Below are 17,450 nucleotides of genomic sequence, written 5' to 3'. Positions count from 1 at the left end.
GGGACTTATAGGGTGTCTGCGGTACTCAACAGTGAGTTTATAATAATCTTAACTCTATGATATTTTTATATCTCCTACGGTATCGCTGTAATATTCCTCCAACATTCCTATAGGGACTTGTAGTTTTGCTGTGAAATGTATTATGGGATTACTACAGTTATTTTTCCTATACTTAAAAAATTGCATTGATACCAATGCCGAGCAACACCGCACAGTAGCCTATTACTGTGTAGTGGGCTTTCCTTACGCCTTTAGATACCCAGTAACTAGCACAGTGGATAGTTACATCAGATCCTGTGTGTGCGTGTAAATGGCCATGCTGTAGCAGCTCCACGCTACTTTTTTATTCCCAGGACGCAGAATAATAATAAATCCTCCTCTGGTAGGAAAGGCTGTGATCATAATAAAGACGTCACCCTCCTGCTCGGGCTGTCTCAACCACGCCAAGTGCGCAGCTATTTAATTGTAGGCTACAACAACAACAACCTCTAGCACCATGCTCATGGACAACGTAGGGATTTTTCTTAGATCCCCTCGCCGTGAGGAGACGATATCTGCGTCAGATCCATAGCAAAGATACAGCGTTTTTATTGCACTGGATCTCTCTACTAAAAAAAAAAAAAAATAGGGGGGACTTCATCGCGTTGCGGACTCTAGTCGCAACAAATAGGACGCAAGACACGGGGATTTGAAGGTATTTTATAACTGCGACACTGGATCTAGAGGTAGACGTGCACACGCGTCCGCCAGACTAGCATGCTGTCATTATGGTGCTTGGTGCGCACGTCTTTAAAGTGCTCCAAATTTAAATGGATACTGTGCAGTAGCCCTGTTTCAGCGGGGCTGCAGCTACAGTACGTAGCGCACTTCGTAGCTGTGGCTGAAGCTTGTGCACGACTCGTAACCCGGAAAAAACACGCTACGGCAGTTTCCCAGGCTCAGTTTTGCCTTTGTACTTATTTTTGAATCTGTTTTAGCTCGGCCGTGGAAGTTGATGTTCACTCTGGTGGTTATGAAATGCAGAAAAACTGTACTACGCACTTTTCTGCTCCGCTTCATATTGCTTTTCAGAAGAGGCACGCCCACTCCTGAGCAATGTGGATGCACTATGCTGTTAAATCCATGGGGATATAATATGTATTTATCTATCTGTTCATTATTTGGTCTGTTAGCACCCATGGTAGAGGGCCAACGGCAGTCTAACACTGAACAGATGCTGAAAAACACCAGGGTGGAATGATAATACCTGTTTTTTTTACATTAGGTGTCAATTTTGTTTTGCCAACAGAAGGGGGCAGTCTTTCTGATAGATGTACAGTGAGAGTGAATGGGGAAGTTTGTAAGCATGTGTGTGTGTGAGAGAGAGTTGTATGTACTTCAGTAATCCTATAATGAATTTTAGAAGGATACATACATATATTGCAGCAAAACTAACAAGTCCCTATGAGGATATAATAGTAATATTACTGGCATAGCATAGGAGATGAAGAATACCACAATGTACAATAATGTCATAAACTCACTATTGAGTACCACAGACATGCTGTCAATTAGAATATCTTTTCTATTTATTTTATTTATTTATTTATTTTTGGGGGGGGGGTGTTACGTGCTTGTGTGTGTGAGAGAGAAAGAGAGAATGACAGTGGGAGAAAGAGAAAAGTTTGTCAAGGAGGTATTTGGAAAATGTCTAATGCTAATATGCTCATCAAAATACAAGCATTCAGATGATGGGATTCCACTGTTCTTTGACATTTTTAGGGATGGAAAAAATAGAAGTTGTTAACAGAATTTGGACTGTTTAGTGGTTTCCAGGAATGCACCCTTTACCCCAGTGCCACTGGGTTGGTTTGCCACTTAATATCCCTGTTTTCCACAGAGCCATGGAGGAAACAGCAGCTCCAGCTCCAGCCACGGCCAGCGGTCCTGTCCCACCAACCCCAAGACCTCAGCCTCCCTACCCACCATCCCGCAGCCTGCTGGAGTGGAGGAGGAGGGTCAAGTCGGAGTACATGCGCCTTCGCCAGTTAAAACGCCTTAAAAAAGCCGAGGAGGTCAAGGTGGGTCAGCCTGCTTTTCTTGCTTTTCCTGCTTTTCTTTTACATTCCTGTTCATGGAAAGGGAGGTGAAGTTCTGTTTCTGAGGTTGGATGTGTGTGGGTTTGTGTGTGTATGTGTGATGGGAGACTTATGTCTGTACATGTGTCTCACTATGTGTGTGTGTGTGTGTATATGTGACATCTTCTCTGTTCTGTTTGCCTCTAGGCCCTGTTCATGTCTAACAGGCAAAAGATTGAGCAGCAGACAAACATCCTGAACGCAGATTGGTCCAAGCTCAGGATTCAGACCATTCCTCTATCGACTTCTGGTGGAGCTCTGCCCAACAAGAAGGTGTGTGTGTGTGTTTGTGTGTGTGTGTGTGAGAGATAGAGAGAGAGAGAGAGAGAGAGAGAGAGAAACGAATGGTCACTGCATCACATAACACATAATACATATACTGTCTTCTGCTTCAGACCCAACTAATAATCTTCTGTTGTGCAGCTCTGTCTTGACTCATAATCCTGCCCGGGCTGTTCTGGCTCAACTAGTAATCCTGTCTATTATTGTGTTGATGTGTAATGTAATGTGTCGTGAGAAGAGGATAACATCATGTTCAGTCCTCTCTTCCCCTTCCTGAGCCCCAGTGTTCTGCTCTGCTCTCCCACCCGGCTGTCAGGTGTCACTAGTGTCTCCGGGAAGATCACATGGCTGACTAACGCTCTATGGCTAAACCCCCTGATGCAAACAGCCTGAGGGCATAACAGCATCTTTGTGTTCTCAGATGCTGGCGAGGTCCTCCGTATTGCGTTAACCGGGTTTATTTTCCCTGTAGGGGGTTGAACAGCATGTGTATTCACTTATATTATTGTAAAATTGTCAAATCGTCTTTATGATTGCTCTGCTGTCTCTCTCGCAGATGTGTACGGTGGAGTTTGGCTTCCCAGCATTCAAAGCTCAGGCCATTGCCATGCGGCCCCTCTCGACGGTGGCGGGAATCCCCTTCATGTACTCCTGGTCGCCTCTGCAGCACAACTTCATGGTACGAGATGGATAACACTGTGTTGTGGGTAGTGTTGTGATCACAGTGTTACTGCAGGTGAAGGGCAGCCGCCACACGCAGTTTCACCCACTCGCTTGAGCATATGCTCACATGTAGGCATAATTTATACATTGTGTTAAGGCGAGAAAAAGATCCCACACACTGCTCTTGCAATACAACACTATTTTCGTTAATTTCACTACTTATGTGTCCGGTCCAATCGGACCTTTGTTAGAGTGTGAAATGTCTATAAACAGGACCATCTCTATATTAAACACCACCATCCAGCACGCTCAACTGTATGCACTGATTTCATTAGTCAGTAATCCATATCAATACTTCATATAAGCTGGAATCACATACAATATATATATCACTATTAAACAAAAGAATGGAAACCATGTAAGATAACATAAATCCTCACTTGAGCATCATGTGCAGGTATAATTTATATACGTAAAAGCTTGAAATTGCCAAAAGACTAAACATGAAACACACTCATATGCAGAAGTCACATGACAAAGTCGCATCCCTCCCTCTCACTGATGTGAGAACTAATGAGTCATGCCTGGCACGGTATAGGACTAATTTATAGTCAATAACGTAAACATCCTCTGAGGTCATCCTGACATTGACATCACACATAAGGCTTATTGGAATGCATAAAGCATGGTGAATCACACACACACTCTCTCTCTCTCTCTCTCTTTGCTACTCTCTTCGGTGTGTCGCTGTGTCCTGCCCAGGTGGAGGATGAGACGTTCCTCCACAACATCCCCTACATGGGGGACGAGGTGCTGGAGCAGGACGAGGCCTTCCTGGAGGAGCTCATCGACAACTACGACGGTGTCCACGGAGACAGAGGTGTGTGTCCGACGCTCCGTCCCGCCGCGATCCCGTCATCTCATCCCTGCTTTGATTACACGCGCTGTCAGTCTGATATATCACCGCGGCGTCTACTAGGGAAACGGGGGTTCGCCGGACGCATGTCGTTCTTTGACATTTGTTTAGGGGATATGTGTTGATGTGTGTGATATCATCAGTAGGTGCTGACATGTTGATTGTGTGCTTGTGTGTCCCAGAAGGGGGGTTTATCAACGACGAGATCTTTAAGGAGCTGGTGGAGGCCCTGAGCCAGTACTCTGACCAGGAGGAGGAGGAGGAGGAGGAAGCGACAGGAGCGTTGGTGGTGGAGGAGGCGGGCAAGAAGGAGGAGGAGAGAGCGATGAGGCGGAGCTCAGCGGAGGGCTCAGAGGAGACCAAAGCGGGGGCCGGGGCCTTCTTCAGGAGGAAGAGGAGGAGTATTACCGAGGGTGAGCGTGTGCAAGCGCGTTGTGGATGGCTGTGGAGGGTCTTCGGCTGTACGCTTGTGTGTGTTTGCTATCCTACATCAGATCGCACACTGTGAGAGAACAAGAAGGGCGCCGTTTGTACACAGTTGGTACTGTTCCCATCATTATACTGCACAAGTGCCAGCAGGTCACCCCGCCACAGCAGCTCTTACACTGACATTGTTTACTTTAAACCAGTCCCCGTGTCCCAGCATGGGCACTGTGCGTGAGGAAACCTGTTTGTCCATGACACTGATATGGCCCGGCTCTAATTACAGAACCTAATGACCTCTCGTACCAGGCTTTATGAGAAACTAGGCTGTATACACACTCTGCCAACGCAGAGTGAGAGTGAAAGACAAGCACACCTGGGCAGCCAGTGCACATACACATGCATGAAGTACACATACATAATAGATACTGTACACAGGGAATTACACGGTATCACATCACATCATATAATGTTCACAGAGAAGCGATTCATTCAGAGCTGTTGGACTTCAGCCCTCGGTAAAAATATAAACACGCAGGCTTGCACTAGGCAAATTCTTAATTTGCTCAGTGCATTGGGAAAACCTCTGTACCATTGCAACATGTTTCAGAGATTACATTGCACAAGCTTTATTTGTGAATCTCTATCAAAACCTGATGTGTGGACAAGATTGGAAGATTTTATATAACAAACTCTGTTCACTGTCTTGCTTTCTCTCTGTCTTCCAAAGTGAGGGATTCGTCCAGCAGCAAGAAGATACCGCACGATAAGATATTTACAGCCATCGCCTCAATGTTCCCCTACAAGGGCACCATGGAGGAGCTGAAGGAAAAGTAAGAGAAGTGCAGTGAAACCAGTCACAGCGCACAATGCCGAACAGGCCGTTGCTTAGTGTTCACCATGGAGACGCCAGCTCTCGGGGAGAAAAGTAATAATGGTGGCTCCCTCTCAGGCTCTCCGACTCAAAGGAGCAGTTGCATCAGCATCTGAAAGAGCTTCACTTAGAAAATAATGTTTACAAGTCCAACTTCAAATGAGCATACCGATAGTCAGAGGACAGTGAAGAACTGTACACAGGTGAAATAACCACTGTTAAAACTTTCTCAGACCTCCAAGTGCAACGCAAATAAACAGATGAAAGGGATAGCTAACTAAAATATGCAATTTCGCCTTACAATGTTTTTTTAGTCATTGTTGGGTGTAAAAACACGAAACTGTGAGAATCTGAAGTCGTTTCTACACTGTGAAAAGCCTATCAGTTGATTTTTCGAGCAGCCAAACGAGCCGTTTTGCTGCGGATTAAAAAAGTACTTTCACACGTAAGAGTGGGGGAAGTCCAATCAGAACACGACCTTAACACGCCGCTGTCTCTCCAGTCGACCTAAGTTCGTAGCAATATGCCGCAACGGCTAATCTATGCTGATAAAAAACATTTTTCCTGCCTAATGTTTTAATTACAACTAAACTGAGCTAACAGAGGTGTGTTTTGTGTAAAAGATTTGGAATTTATCAAGTTTGGCCGCTAAGCAGCCGTCGCTCTCTCTCTCTCCAGTGTTGAAGCTCGCTCGACCAAAGGGCAGAGGGAACGCCCAGCAGCTCTCTTGAACTGTATCACTATAGAAAATGCAGCAACCAAAAGCTCCATGTTATTGCAGTTATTGAATGTTAGGAACGCTCAAATCTTGGTGGATAATTAACATTTGTAACTGGGTTGACCATCCCTTTTAACAATGATTATGTAAAGTTCTTAGTGAGCTTTTGGACAGCGTTGTTTTGATGTTGATGTCTCCAGCTTCCTGACCAGCTGCCAACTCCGCAGGTACAAGGACCTCCTGGAGCCGCCCAGCCCGGTGAAGCTGCCTCCCCTCTGCACCCCCAACATGGACGGGCCCTTCGCCAAGTCCGTGCAGCGGGAGCAGTCGTTACACTCCTTCCACACACTCTTCTGCAGACGTTGCTTCAAATACGACTGCTTCCTCCACCGTAATGGCTCTCTGTTAATTGCTTTGTTTTCCTGTGGATTTATTTTAGTCGTAGTTTTGTTGATTCCCAGTGATGTAGTGGTGAATGTAAATCCACAAATGAAACGGTGGGCAAACCGAGTTCAGTCGGGTTTTTCCTCCACCACATCCCCGCTCAGTCCTCTTCTGGTGTTGTGCATGTTTTACATAGTGATTCATGCACAGCTGCTAGCTACTGCTGTATATGTGAGGGATAGTCAAAATGTGTCTCTTTCTATTATTGAAGCTTTCCACGCTACGCCCAATGTTTACAAGAGGAAGAGTAAGGAGATCCGCATGGAGACTGAGCCGTGTGGCCTGGACTGCTTCCTGTTACAGGTTTTGCTCTACACACCCACATTTATCCGACCTTCGCTGGTTCGCTGTTCACTGTAGCACTCCTTAAATACCTCTTCTTATTTCTCTATTTCCTCTTATCTGTCTGGTTTTTCCCTCACTCTTTCCTCTTGTGAAGAAAGGGGCGAAAGAGTTTGCGGATCAGAACATGTTGCGGTCCCAGAAGTCTCGGCGGCGGCGGAGACAGCAGCGCCCCTCCAGCTCCAGCTGTCCCGGGCCGTCCGGTTCTGCCGAGGACGGCAAGGAGGGCGAAAGCGACCACGAAACCACCTCCTCCTCAGGTGGGACGCCCATCTCCCTGGAGTAGACTGTGTAGTTGTTTTGGAGACACCAGTTTCTTTACTCCACAGCTGTATGGAGGTGTGCCAACCTAATTATTGTAGACTAGTTCAGTGATTAATTATTAGTGATTTAGTGTATAATAAAAAAGTCCTAACTAGCCTGTAATAATTAGGTTGGCACACTTCAGCCTCCATACAGCTGAGGTGAGTAGTGGAAAAAGGTTCAGTTTAGTTTCACAGATACAGCAGGAGGAAGATAGGCTCTTTTTTTAAAGATTAGACTGACGGATGTGAGGTGAAGTTTAAAAAGGTAAGCAGCTGTTGAGATCATCAATTCTGAAACATATAGCAACAGACATACACTATATGCTTGAATAATTTCAAACAGATTTAATATTGGACATTTTTAAATGTTTTTGACATGTACATGTACAAGATATGTTAGTTTAATACATGTAAGAAATATATTCATTCATTTACTACTATTGCTATAATAATAATAATGTGTTCTTATTAATACAATATTATCAGTAATTATAATATTATTCATATATTGGAACTAGTACTAGTTAAACATATATGTACATACATTGCTTTAATATATTTATCAAACTAATATGTTTACTCTAGATTTGCATATACAGTATATGCAGTATAATCTATAAAGTATTGTGTTTAAGTTGCAGTTATGAAGGTTCTTAGACATATTAAAGGATCTGATTAATCCTGGTAAGGCAGTTAAGTCTGCCTGCTCCCAGGCAACATACAGTGTTTCTGTTACTTTGAATGTGTCAGTGTTGAGTCAGCGTATGACTGAGTGGATGCATCATTTACAGTAAACTCACCCACAGATCTTGCCTTTCAGTAAGGCCGGCTGTGCTGACCGACTCCGGCCCTTCGGAGAAGTGAAATTTGACTGCAGATGACAGTTTTGAAAACCTATCCTGCTCCCCTCTGTCTCTGCTCCTCCATCTCCTCTCAACATCCACTCTCTCCCTCCAAGCAAAATAAGCCAACCATTAGTTTTGCATGCCTCAGCCCCAAAACAAACACTTTTTTTCCCTCTACCCCTACTCCTACTGTACTTTCTTTTTTCTGTCTATCGACATCTTCATGTGGAGAGCAGTGGGAGGGAAATAAGAACAATCTCCTCTGGCTCTTCATCCTCCTCTCCTCCCCCTCGTGCTTTGAGCTTGCTGTTCAGCGCCTGCCTCACTGGAAGTCTCCCCAGCCCTTCGTTTCGAAAACCACTGGCGCTCATCCAGTGACTCAGCAGTCTCTCTCACGCGTTTTGAGATAATGTAGAAAAAAACAGATTGATGAGCGGATTATTAAACAGGCCCAGTGCTGGAGCATGTGGCCACAGCAATGCTGCATTCAGCCTGTTGCCAAGCAACATTCTGCTATCTGCCTTGAACTGTGGGTGTGCGAGCGTGAGTCTTGAATATCCAGCAAGCTAACTCAAACCCTATGGCCCGTTCTCTGTGTGTGTGTGTGTATGTGTGTGTGCGTGTGCGTGTGTGCCAAAAATACCAGTGTGTGTGTGTGTGTAGATTCAAAAAGCTGAGAAAACTTCCTGCCACGAGGTAGTAATACCAAAGTGTGTGTGTCTGCAGATACAAAACATTTATATCGGTATTTAGAATAATATAATACTAATAATATAGTACTAATAGTACTAAAATGTGTGTGTGTGTGTGTAATAGAGGGAAACTCGCGCTGCCAAACTCCCATCAAGCTGCGTCCCGGGGAGGAGGACGGGGAGCAGCAGGCCGGCTGTGTGGTCCAGTGGAGCGGGGCGGAGGAGTCGCTGTTCAGGGTGCTGCACGGCACCTACTACAACAACTTCTGCTCCATCGCTCGCCTCATCGGTACCAAGAACTGTAAACAGGTGAGACGACCACTGATCACACACCTCAAATACTGTATCTCTGCATGGGCCCCCTGGCATAATAAGCAGAGATACTACCGTATACTAATGTAAAAAAAAAAGTGGCGTTTACTCTTACAAAAATGATTAATAGCACAAGATTAAAATAAATCATGGCGGTTTTTTTTTTAAAGGTGCTAAAGGTGCATTTTAACATCAATAATTCTTTACCACATTAACTCTGAGACATTAGTATAATTACCATAAACAAACAAGACCACTGGCAGCCTCTACTGGCTTCTACGATGCATTTTACATTGTGTGCTACCAGGTCAGATTTCACGGGAAATCTGCTGGATTGCTTTACGGCACGAAACAGGAAGAGGGCGCTGTTTTTCCAGCGCAAACGGAGCTAAAGCTGGAAGAGTTTCTTGCAACGGCAGATGGAAAAATCCCTTCCAACATGTTTATCCTCTTCAGTAAAGCCAAAGAGAAAAGAAACGACGTGAAGCGACACCAGGGAGGAGGTGTAGGGACAAGTAGCGATATCCTGTATGGAAAATGTGGTCTTGATTTTGAGAAACACCAGCGCCAACAATACCACTGGCGTGAGATAAAGCTATCAATCATGTTCACCACGGTCTCAGTTGTTTACTGTTTAAACCAAGCTATCACAATTAATTTAACACTGATGTATGGATGTTTAAAAATGCTACACGTGCCACCTACAAAGGATAGAAGTTTTATTTTCCTGGATAGGCTCAAAATATTGAATCATGAACTTGAGGTAATGACTTCTTTTCCAAAATGGATACATGAACCCCTCAAATCGACAACATACCTATGTTGCTGCTTTGTGCTTTCGTTTGCGTCAGTGCGAGTGTCGTAACACATGCATCCTGTGCCTGCGGTTTTATGGTGTGGATAATTGGGGTGACTACAGAGAGAATGGCATGTGGCACCATAAACAGGGATACTTACCAGATGTGACGTCCCTCATATTCTCAGTCATTCTCTCTTGGCTCCGGCAGCCCGGGACGATCTGCGACACTCCCAGCCCGACGTCAAGTGAGCGCTATGTGGGCGGTGTGTTACATATTACAGCCTCTGTTTGGATTTCAACACAGAACTCATTTTGATTTGAGCACAAGTACACATATGAGAGCGATCTAAAGATGGTGATATGTCGAAGCAGCCTCACCCCTCTGCACCCCCACCCCCTCCTCCTCGCCCCCCCTTACAGTACCTCTTGTCCCTCTGTCCAAAGACTGTATTGGACTGTCTGGCATCCAGCGGGCCCCGCCTACTGCTTGACTGAGTGGAAATGCTGAAACCAGCTGCATCATTATGTGTGTCTGTGTCCTAGGGAAGAGGCCAAATCTGGTTTTTGGCAGTCAGAGGTGGTGGAGAGCGTGTGTGTGTGTGTGTGTGTGTGTGTGTGTGTGTGTGTGCGCGCGTTTGGCTTCAGCAGTGGAGTTTTGATAGGAGAGGAGGGGGCAGGATGTTCTGCGGCGTAATCGCAGTGATGTGCTTTTCAGCTTGAGTGGCACGACGTTACACAACGGCGTTGCGATGAAGAGTGCGGAATTCCTTCACAGTTGTGTATATTTGCGTTGTTATTGTTGATCCTATCACTTTCGTGTCCCCCCCCCCCTCCCCTAGGTGTACGAGTTTGCGGTGAAAGAGGTCCTGATACATCGCGTTCCTTTGGAGGACGGAGGGATCTCTCCCCAGAAGAAGAAGCGGAAACACAGGCAAGACAGCCAGTTATTCTCCCTCTCTTTGGTCATCCTCAGCCTGATACATGATCATAAAGTGGTGCAGAGAGAGTTTTACAGTAATGAAATAAAAAAAAGATACTCAACCCACACATTGCTCCATTAGTGGTTAAACTGCAGCTGTCTTCCAGAGGCATTTCGCCATTTTTGGTCGAAAATGTTGTCGAGCAAACCACAAAGGATGAATTAATCCAGTGTGCGGGTGTCTTTTTCTATTTCATTGTTCTACTATTCATACAAAAGCACTTGGTCAAGCTTTTGGATGTACAACACAATGGCAAAGAGACAGAGGAGTTTTTGACAGAGCTGAATAAACCTTTTTCTTCATTGTGTTTCCTTGGTGTGTGCCAGGTTATGGGCAAAGATTCAGCTAAAGAAAGGTACGTTCACCCCTCGATATTGTACAGTCGCCACTGCATTACCGTTCTGCCCTTTGAAATACAACGCAGCTTACTGTGCCAGTCTGAAGGCTTTGTCCTCTGTTGCTCCAGATAACTCATCCAATCAGGTGTACAACTACCAGCCATGTGACCACCCCGACCACCCATGTGACAGCTCCTGCCCGTGTGTGATGACCCAGAATTTCTGTGAGAAGTTCTGCCAGTGTGAGCACGAGTGTGAGTGTCACCTTACCCGCTCACCTACGACGCCGCGCTCTCCCACACGCGCACACAAATACACAAGACACCTCGCCCTGCTCTGCCTTGAAACTGAGAGAAAAGAGTTTGTCAGATCTCAGAGGAAAAGGTATTTTCCGCTGAAAGCTCTCTGTGGCTGTAAAGCCCTTTGGCCGGGCCACAATAGAGCAGGGCAGCAGCATGTAAAACGATCCTGCAGCACTCTGGCAGCAGCCGCAGGAGGAAACCGTCCTCTGGCAGGGATAGGTGGGCGTCTGTTTAACACAGAGCCGCGTTCACAATACGCCGAGGCATTCGTCACAGCAGAAATGAGCCAGAACGCTCTTTCCGAAATGGCCACATGGCGGAGGAATGCATTTTCTATTTTGTCCTTTGGAGACTTTGCAGTAGAGAGAGGCGATGGGATTCGATGGAGGGAACATTCTGGTACTGAATGGTTGGTTTTGCCTCATTTGTTCCTCTGTTTGAAGTTCAGTCACCTTCTCTTCCCCCCCCTCCCTTTCCCCTCTTACCTCGCCTTTTCCCGTAGCAGAGGGGAGCTGGGGCCAAACAGGAAGCAGCCCACAGTTGCACATGTGTGCGCTCTAAAGACTTGGAGAGGAATCAAAGGGACGTGACAGGCACTGTGCCTGAGATACAACATCATCTCCGACATTAGTATGAGTCAGACAGTTCCAGCTAAACAGTGCTTGATGATATCCACAAAAACACTCACACACACACATACACACAGGGAATTGGAGGTTAAGACGGCAGACGGAGAAGACAAATGCTGCCCAAAGCTCTTGTTATGGACTATTTTCCCCCAGCCGAGTCTGCTGGAGAGACATTTCAGTTATTCTTGCTTGATCTCTCCATTCATCTGCCCAGAGGGCGTTGTGTTACACTCTGCAAAGTTGTATTTCAGCATAGCTGCCAGCAGAGGTCTCTGACTGATGAGGCTCTCGGTGTTTCTCAGCCACTGAGCTTTTATAACCATGCTGCAAATGCATTAAGAGGAGGAATCATTTATCATAATCTTAATTCTCGTCTGCCAACTCCTATAAAGCATTATCTCTTTAAAACCATAAAACTCCTCAGCACTCCCCTTTCTGAGCTGTTATGTGTCTTAATGGTTTCCAGGCCAGAACCGCTTCCCAGGCTGCAGGTGTAAGACGCAGTGTAACACTAAGCAGTGTCCCTGCTACCTGGCCGTGAGGGAGTGTGACCCAGATCTGTGCATGACCTGCGGCGCTGCAGACCACTGGGACAGCAAGGTGGTCTCCTGCAAGAACTGCAGCATCCAGAGAGGCCTCAAGAAGGTACGGCAGGACACTTGAAGGTCTCAGCAGCGGAACGTCCGATTCCTGGTCTATTTCAAATCCGACGTTCTGTTGTTCTGGAGACAAAGGGGAGTTTGTTGTTTTTGGTCCAGTCATGTGGTTCAGGGTCTTCTAACCTTACATATCTGGCTTCTCTCAGCACCTCCTGCTGGCGCCCTCAGATGTAGCCGGGTGGGGCACTTTCATCAAAGAGCCTGTTCAGAAGAATGAGTTCATCTCAGAATACTGTGGAGAGGTAAGTCCATCGGATTTGAAAAGCTTAATTCATCAGTTTTATACTTCATTTACAGTGTTTATTATGTGTGTGTGTGTGTGTGTGTGTGTGTGTGTGTGTGTGTGAGTAGCTGATCTCCCAGGATGAAGCTGACCGACGTGGCAGGATCTATGACAAATACATGTCCAGCTTCCTTTTCAACTTGAACAATGGCAAGTATTCCCTGTTCTTCCTCTGGTATAGCTGACCGTACCGCTGCTAGATTCAGTAATCAGTGTTCTTCGTCTCTCAGTAGATTTTGTTGTGGACGCCACGCGAAAAGGAAACAAAATCCGCTTCGCAAATCATTCGGTTAACCCCAACTGCTACGCAAAAGGTAAGGCTGAGCACTGTTTTGAAGTAAGACTGAATTGAGAAGATGTTTGTGGAAAGGCACCAGTCTTTTGTTGGCTGACGGTGGGTTTGCTGATGTTGTAGTGGTGATGGTGAATGGAGACCACCGCATCGGGATCTTTGCCAAACGCGCTATCCTGCAGGGAGAGGAGCTCTTCTTTGACTACAGGTCTTTTTGTTGTCATGGGTATTCCAGACCATCTACATCAACTATAGTGTTTCTAAAGTGAAGATACACTTCCTTTCAGCTTGATTCAGTGTCAACAAAGAAGACAACTGTGCAGTTTTATTTAATTGCCGGTCTGCGCCGCTGCTTTATCTGACTCCGTCTCTTTATCTTCCTCTTACAGATACAGCCAAGCCGATGCCCTCAAATATGTTGGGATAGAGAGGGAGGTAGACGTGACTTAGCTCCACCTGCTGCCTTTCCATAACCCGTCCTGAACTCCTCCGCCACCCCGCTAACGCTTCTGCCCCCTCCCTACAGCGTCACATCTGGCCGGCGAGGTTCTGTGAACAGTCAGCGACTCGACCCTCTCTGCTGCGCCTCCAAACATATAAAGAAGTCCCTCCCTGCTGGTAGCGTGTAATCCTGCTCTGCAAACATTGTATCACCTCCCTCAATGACAACACTTCCCCGTACCGTCTGCTGTCTCTCGCCCACCCTTCCGAACCCACCCACCTTGCAAGTCTGTGTACGCCAAGCTTATGAAACTAAACGATTTAGAATGGCAATAATACCTACTATTAATCAGTATGGCTTACCGCACCAAGAGCATCACACCAGGCTTTTTGTTCCATCTTGTCAAAGCAAAGAGGCTGTGGTTACCTATCATACCGTGTGTTACTCTCAGTGGTTTTGTTACTGTACTTATAGCCGGGCTTTTGTTTGACCTCTCAATACGTAACGCAAGCTTTTACATTGTACCTAATGATGATCAGTGAAATAACAGTGCATGTGTTGTCTCTTGGGTAAACAAACCATTAAACATGTTAGCCAGAGCATTAGCTTCAGTCAAATGCCGCTCTATGGAGTCACTCAGTATCGTAGTGTGATGTTACCCTCTGACTCAGAAGAACTAGCCCAGGTTCTGCAGTTCAGTATGCTCCTGTGTGGACCTTTTTTTCTGTGGCTAGCATCACCACCATGTCTCTGTGGTGAAATAAGTTATTGTGCATTTATAATAACATTGTTCTGCAAAAATAGGCAACCGGACGAGAAACCGACTGACTGAATGTAAACTGTGGTTGGTGGTGGAGAGATCTCATTCCTCCTTTTCATTTTTACACGTTAACCCGTGCCACTGGTACTCGAAGCAATGCTCACGCACATCTGTAGCATTCACCATCACGTTTACATGATCTTGGAAGTCCTCGCACTTCAAAGAGACTATATATTAACGAATTAACCAGTCATACGCTAATAGTCTTCCTTTAAAAATCATGTAAGTGCCAAATGATTCCACACCGGAAAAGGTTGATACAGTGTGGCTGTGTTGCATAATTAACAGAGCTGTGTTAAAGGTAACCGTTGTAAGGTTCTGATCATGGGAAAAGCATAAATTATAAGTATTTGACCAAATATTAAAGTGCCCCACATGTGAATGTACAAACATCATTCATCATCTGATCAGTTTTCTCTTTTTGTTACTGCATCCAGGTCTGCCATGCACCCAGTTTTACATGAATCAAAACATTAAAGCCCACTTTCAAATGAGATCTTTCTCAATAGAGATGAGTGAAACAAAATGGAATTTACTGCTATGTACAGTGTATGCCTATAAAAATAAAAGTTTAACTTTATACATTACAATGTGTCTTCAGTGTGGTGACTGTAAACAATCACTATGCAGAAACGTCTCACCTTAGTGTAAAGATACTAAAAGATCACAGCAGCAGTTTCCTTCAAGCTTCTTTTATTGAGGTGACAGTTTGGTTTTGCCTTGATTTACACAGTAATGGTCATTTACAGTGAAAGTATTACAAAACAAAACCAAGCGTACTAAGGAAGAACAGAAAAATTCCTAAATTTCAGTGTGATCACAAACACAACTGTAATCATCTTTTCTGGTAGCTGTTCTAATAGGATTCAGTTGGATGGCCCAGAGAGGTGAACTCTGGTCTAACCTGCCTGCTCCTCCCTCTGGTTTTACATGGTCTGATTTCATCGAGGAACTCCTGCAGTCTAACATCTGATCCCCGTCTCACTCTTGAGAGGGTATCTGCAGGTTATTAAAAACTCTGAAAAAGTCTTAGTCCTTAAAAAGTATTAAAATGTCTTAAATGCAGTTATCACGTTATTTTTTCACCATGCACTACATGCTTCTTTGTGCTGCCACTACTCTGGTTATTAGTAGGCAATACACAAATCATGTTTGTTTTTTTATTGTAGGCCTATCTGCTTTACTGAACACAATTGGACTTGATGCCCCGTATATTCTTTGTTTGTTTTCTCATACTGCCCATTTATAGCTTCAGGACTTTCATTAGCTAAGTTCAATCAGAAATATGTGTTGTTTCTTTACTCTGGTTGTGGAATTGGTGTTAAATTCAGTTCCAGGTAGCATTAAAAAGGTCTTAAAAAGTCTTAAAGTTTGCTTTGTGAAACCTGCAGATACCCTGCTTGAGCCAATGGCATCCTCCTGGTCTCCCCGTACTCCCTCTACTGGCTGGTTTGTCTTTATCCTCTTTACCCATAGAAACCTCCATCCTTGCCTCTACTATTAGGATGCAGGCTGGGCAGTTCAACAGCAGTTCAGCACAGACCCTACAGCAGTGCTCGTAGTGTTGTTATATACAGAGCACCAATACCTGAAGAGGGAGGAGCCACTCTGAACTGCACCCAGGCCTTGTATCTGTCTCACCGTTCTACTGTTGGTGCACTACAATAAGTGAGTTGGATTATTGGCATCAGTGCACACATTGGTTTTCATAAGAGTTATTACCCAACACCTGTAGGGGATCTTGGTGAACAAACAAACTATGAATACACAAACCAACACATGTTCGTACAGTCAGTCACACGTACACACGCTCAGGGACCACGCATGGATTAACTAATGAGTGGCATTGCAGTGATGCTGCTAGGCAGAATGCACATTTAGTCCATTTACAAATGAATACAGTGATGTGTATACATTTATACAATACATAAATAAGTCGACTATTTCCTATTAGGCTACAAAGCATATTTGACCCAAGTTGTTGACTGGTCTAATATAAACTCTGTGAGTGGTGATTGTCCATTTAACAAAAAACAAACCACAAATTATTCTTTGTATTGATTACAAACTAACAGTTTCACTCTGTTTGCTCACTGTTCATCATTTTCATTCAACTCATTACAGCACATTCTTAAAAATATAGCCTGAAAAAGGCCAGTGACGGCCAAATCTGTACATTTTCATACATTAGCAAGTCCTGCCTTTAATTTACATCTGCAGCCTTTCATAGTACAGCTTTGCACAGCACTGCCCATCTGTAACAGTTTTTTAGATGTATTAGTGCTGCAGAGGACAGGTACTGCACTTTCTTTATCCTGAGCATGCTAGAAAGCTACCATGGATGTAATTTTACTTTCAGTGCAGAGCAGCCTACAGAGAAGAGCAGTCTTACTGTAGTGTCTGCCTATACATTACAGAGTCATAGGATGTACATTCAAAACACTCCCTTCCACTCATTTTCACTTGTTCTATATAAACCGTAGGAATAAAAAAGTCGCTAAACACCTTATTCATATATTCACGTATACACTCATTAGATCCTAATTGCTATTATGCATCTGCAAATGAAACGGATACATCAACATCATTGGTGCGCTGGAAGAAGCTGATATTATTGCATTTACTGCAAAGTGCGCTCATGCTCTAAGATATGCATAGCCAATAATTAGCAAATGTTTTGCATGTTTTTTTTTCTTCTTTTTTTCACATACACAATAGTGCTTTCACCTCAAGGAGAGCTAAGTGATGATAGACTTAACCACACATCAAATGGATCCAATGCAATTTCACCTTTCCGGAGAGGGAAATTCCACTGGACCAGAGTAAAGAGTTTTCTACTCTCTCCACTGAAAGCAGCTAAAGAAGCAGCAGCAGCAGCAATGACAGTGCAGCACTGTCCTACAGCATACGCAAAACACTCGAGCAGTGTGGGGAGAAGTACAAGATTAGCATTTACACTCTTGTGGTCCTCTG

At 44.8% G+C, this 17,450-nt stretch overlaps 1 protein-coding gene across 4 annotated transcripts; it reads left to right on the top strand.

Annotated features, from left to right (window-relative positions):
* Positions 1-310: 310 nt before the first annotated feature.
* Positions 311-14,867, top strand: ezh1 (enhancer of zeste 1 polycomb repressive complex 2 subunit). 4 transcript variants are annotated; one of them, XM_078284608.1, is made up of 20 exons: positions 311-694; positions 1,880-2,060; positions 2,265-2,390; positions 2,956-3,078; positions 3,825-3,942; positions 4,161-4,391; positions 5,132-5,234; positions 6,221-6,384; positions 6,649-6,740; positions 6,877-7,039; positions 8,746-8,930; positions 10,572-10,663; positions 11,039-11,067; positions 11,179-11,304; positions 12,448-12,626; positions 12,787-12,882; positions 12,992-13,073; positions 13,157-13,237; positions 13,339-13,423; positions 13,605-14,867. In XM_078284608.1, exons 2-20 carry the CDS (start codon positions 1,884-1,886, stop codon positions 13,663-13,665), a joined length of 2,313 nt encoding a protein of 770 aa, XP_078140734.1. In that variant the 5' UTR covers positions 311-694; positions 1,880-1,883; the 3' UTR covers positions 13,666-14,867. The 4 variants fall into 4 exon arrangements, with proteins under 4 accessions (XP_078140734.1, XP_078140733.1, XP_078140732.1 ...); XM_078284607.1 differs by having other exon boundaries at positions 13,339-13,441; XM_078284606.1 differs by having other exon boundaries at positions 13,339-13,480.
* The last annotated feature ends 2,583 nt before the right edge of the window (positions 14,868-17,450 follow it).

Source organism: Centroberyx gerrardi, chromosome 7 (assembly GCF_048128805.1).
Source record: "Centroberyx gerrardi isolate f3 chromosome 7, fCenGer3.hap1.cur.20231027, whole genome shotgun sequence".
NCBI lineage: Eukaryota > Metazoa > Chordata > Actinopteri > Beryciformes > Berycidae > Centroberyx > Centroberyx gerrardi.
Note: the sequence above shows the minus strand (reverse complement) of the source record. Positions and strands in the feature narration are given on the sequence as shown.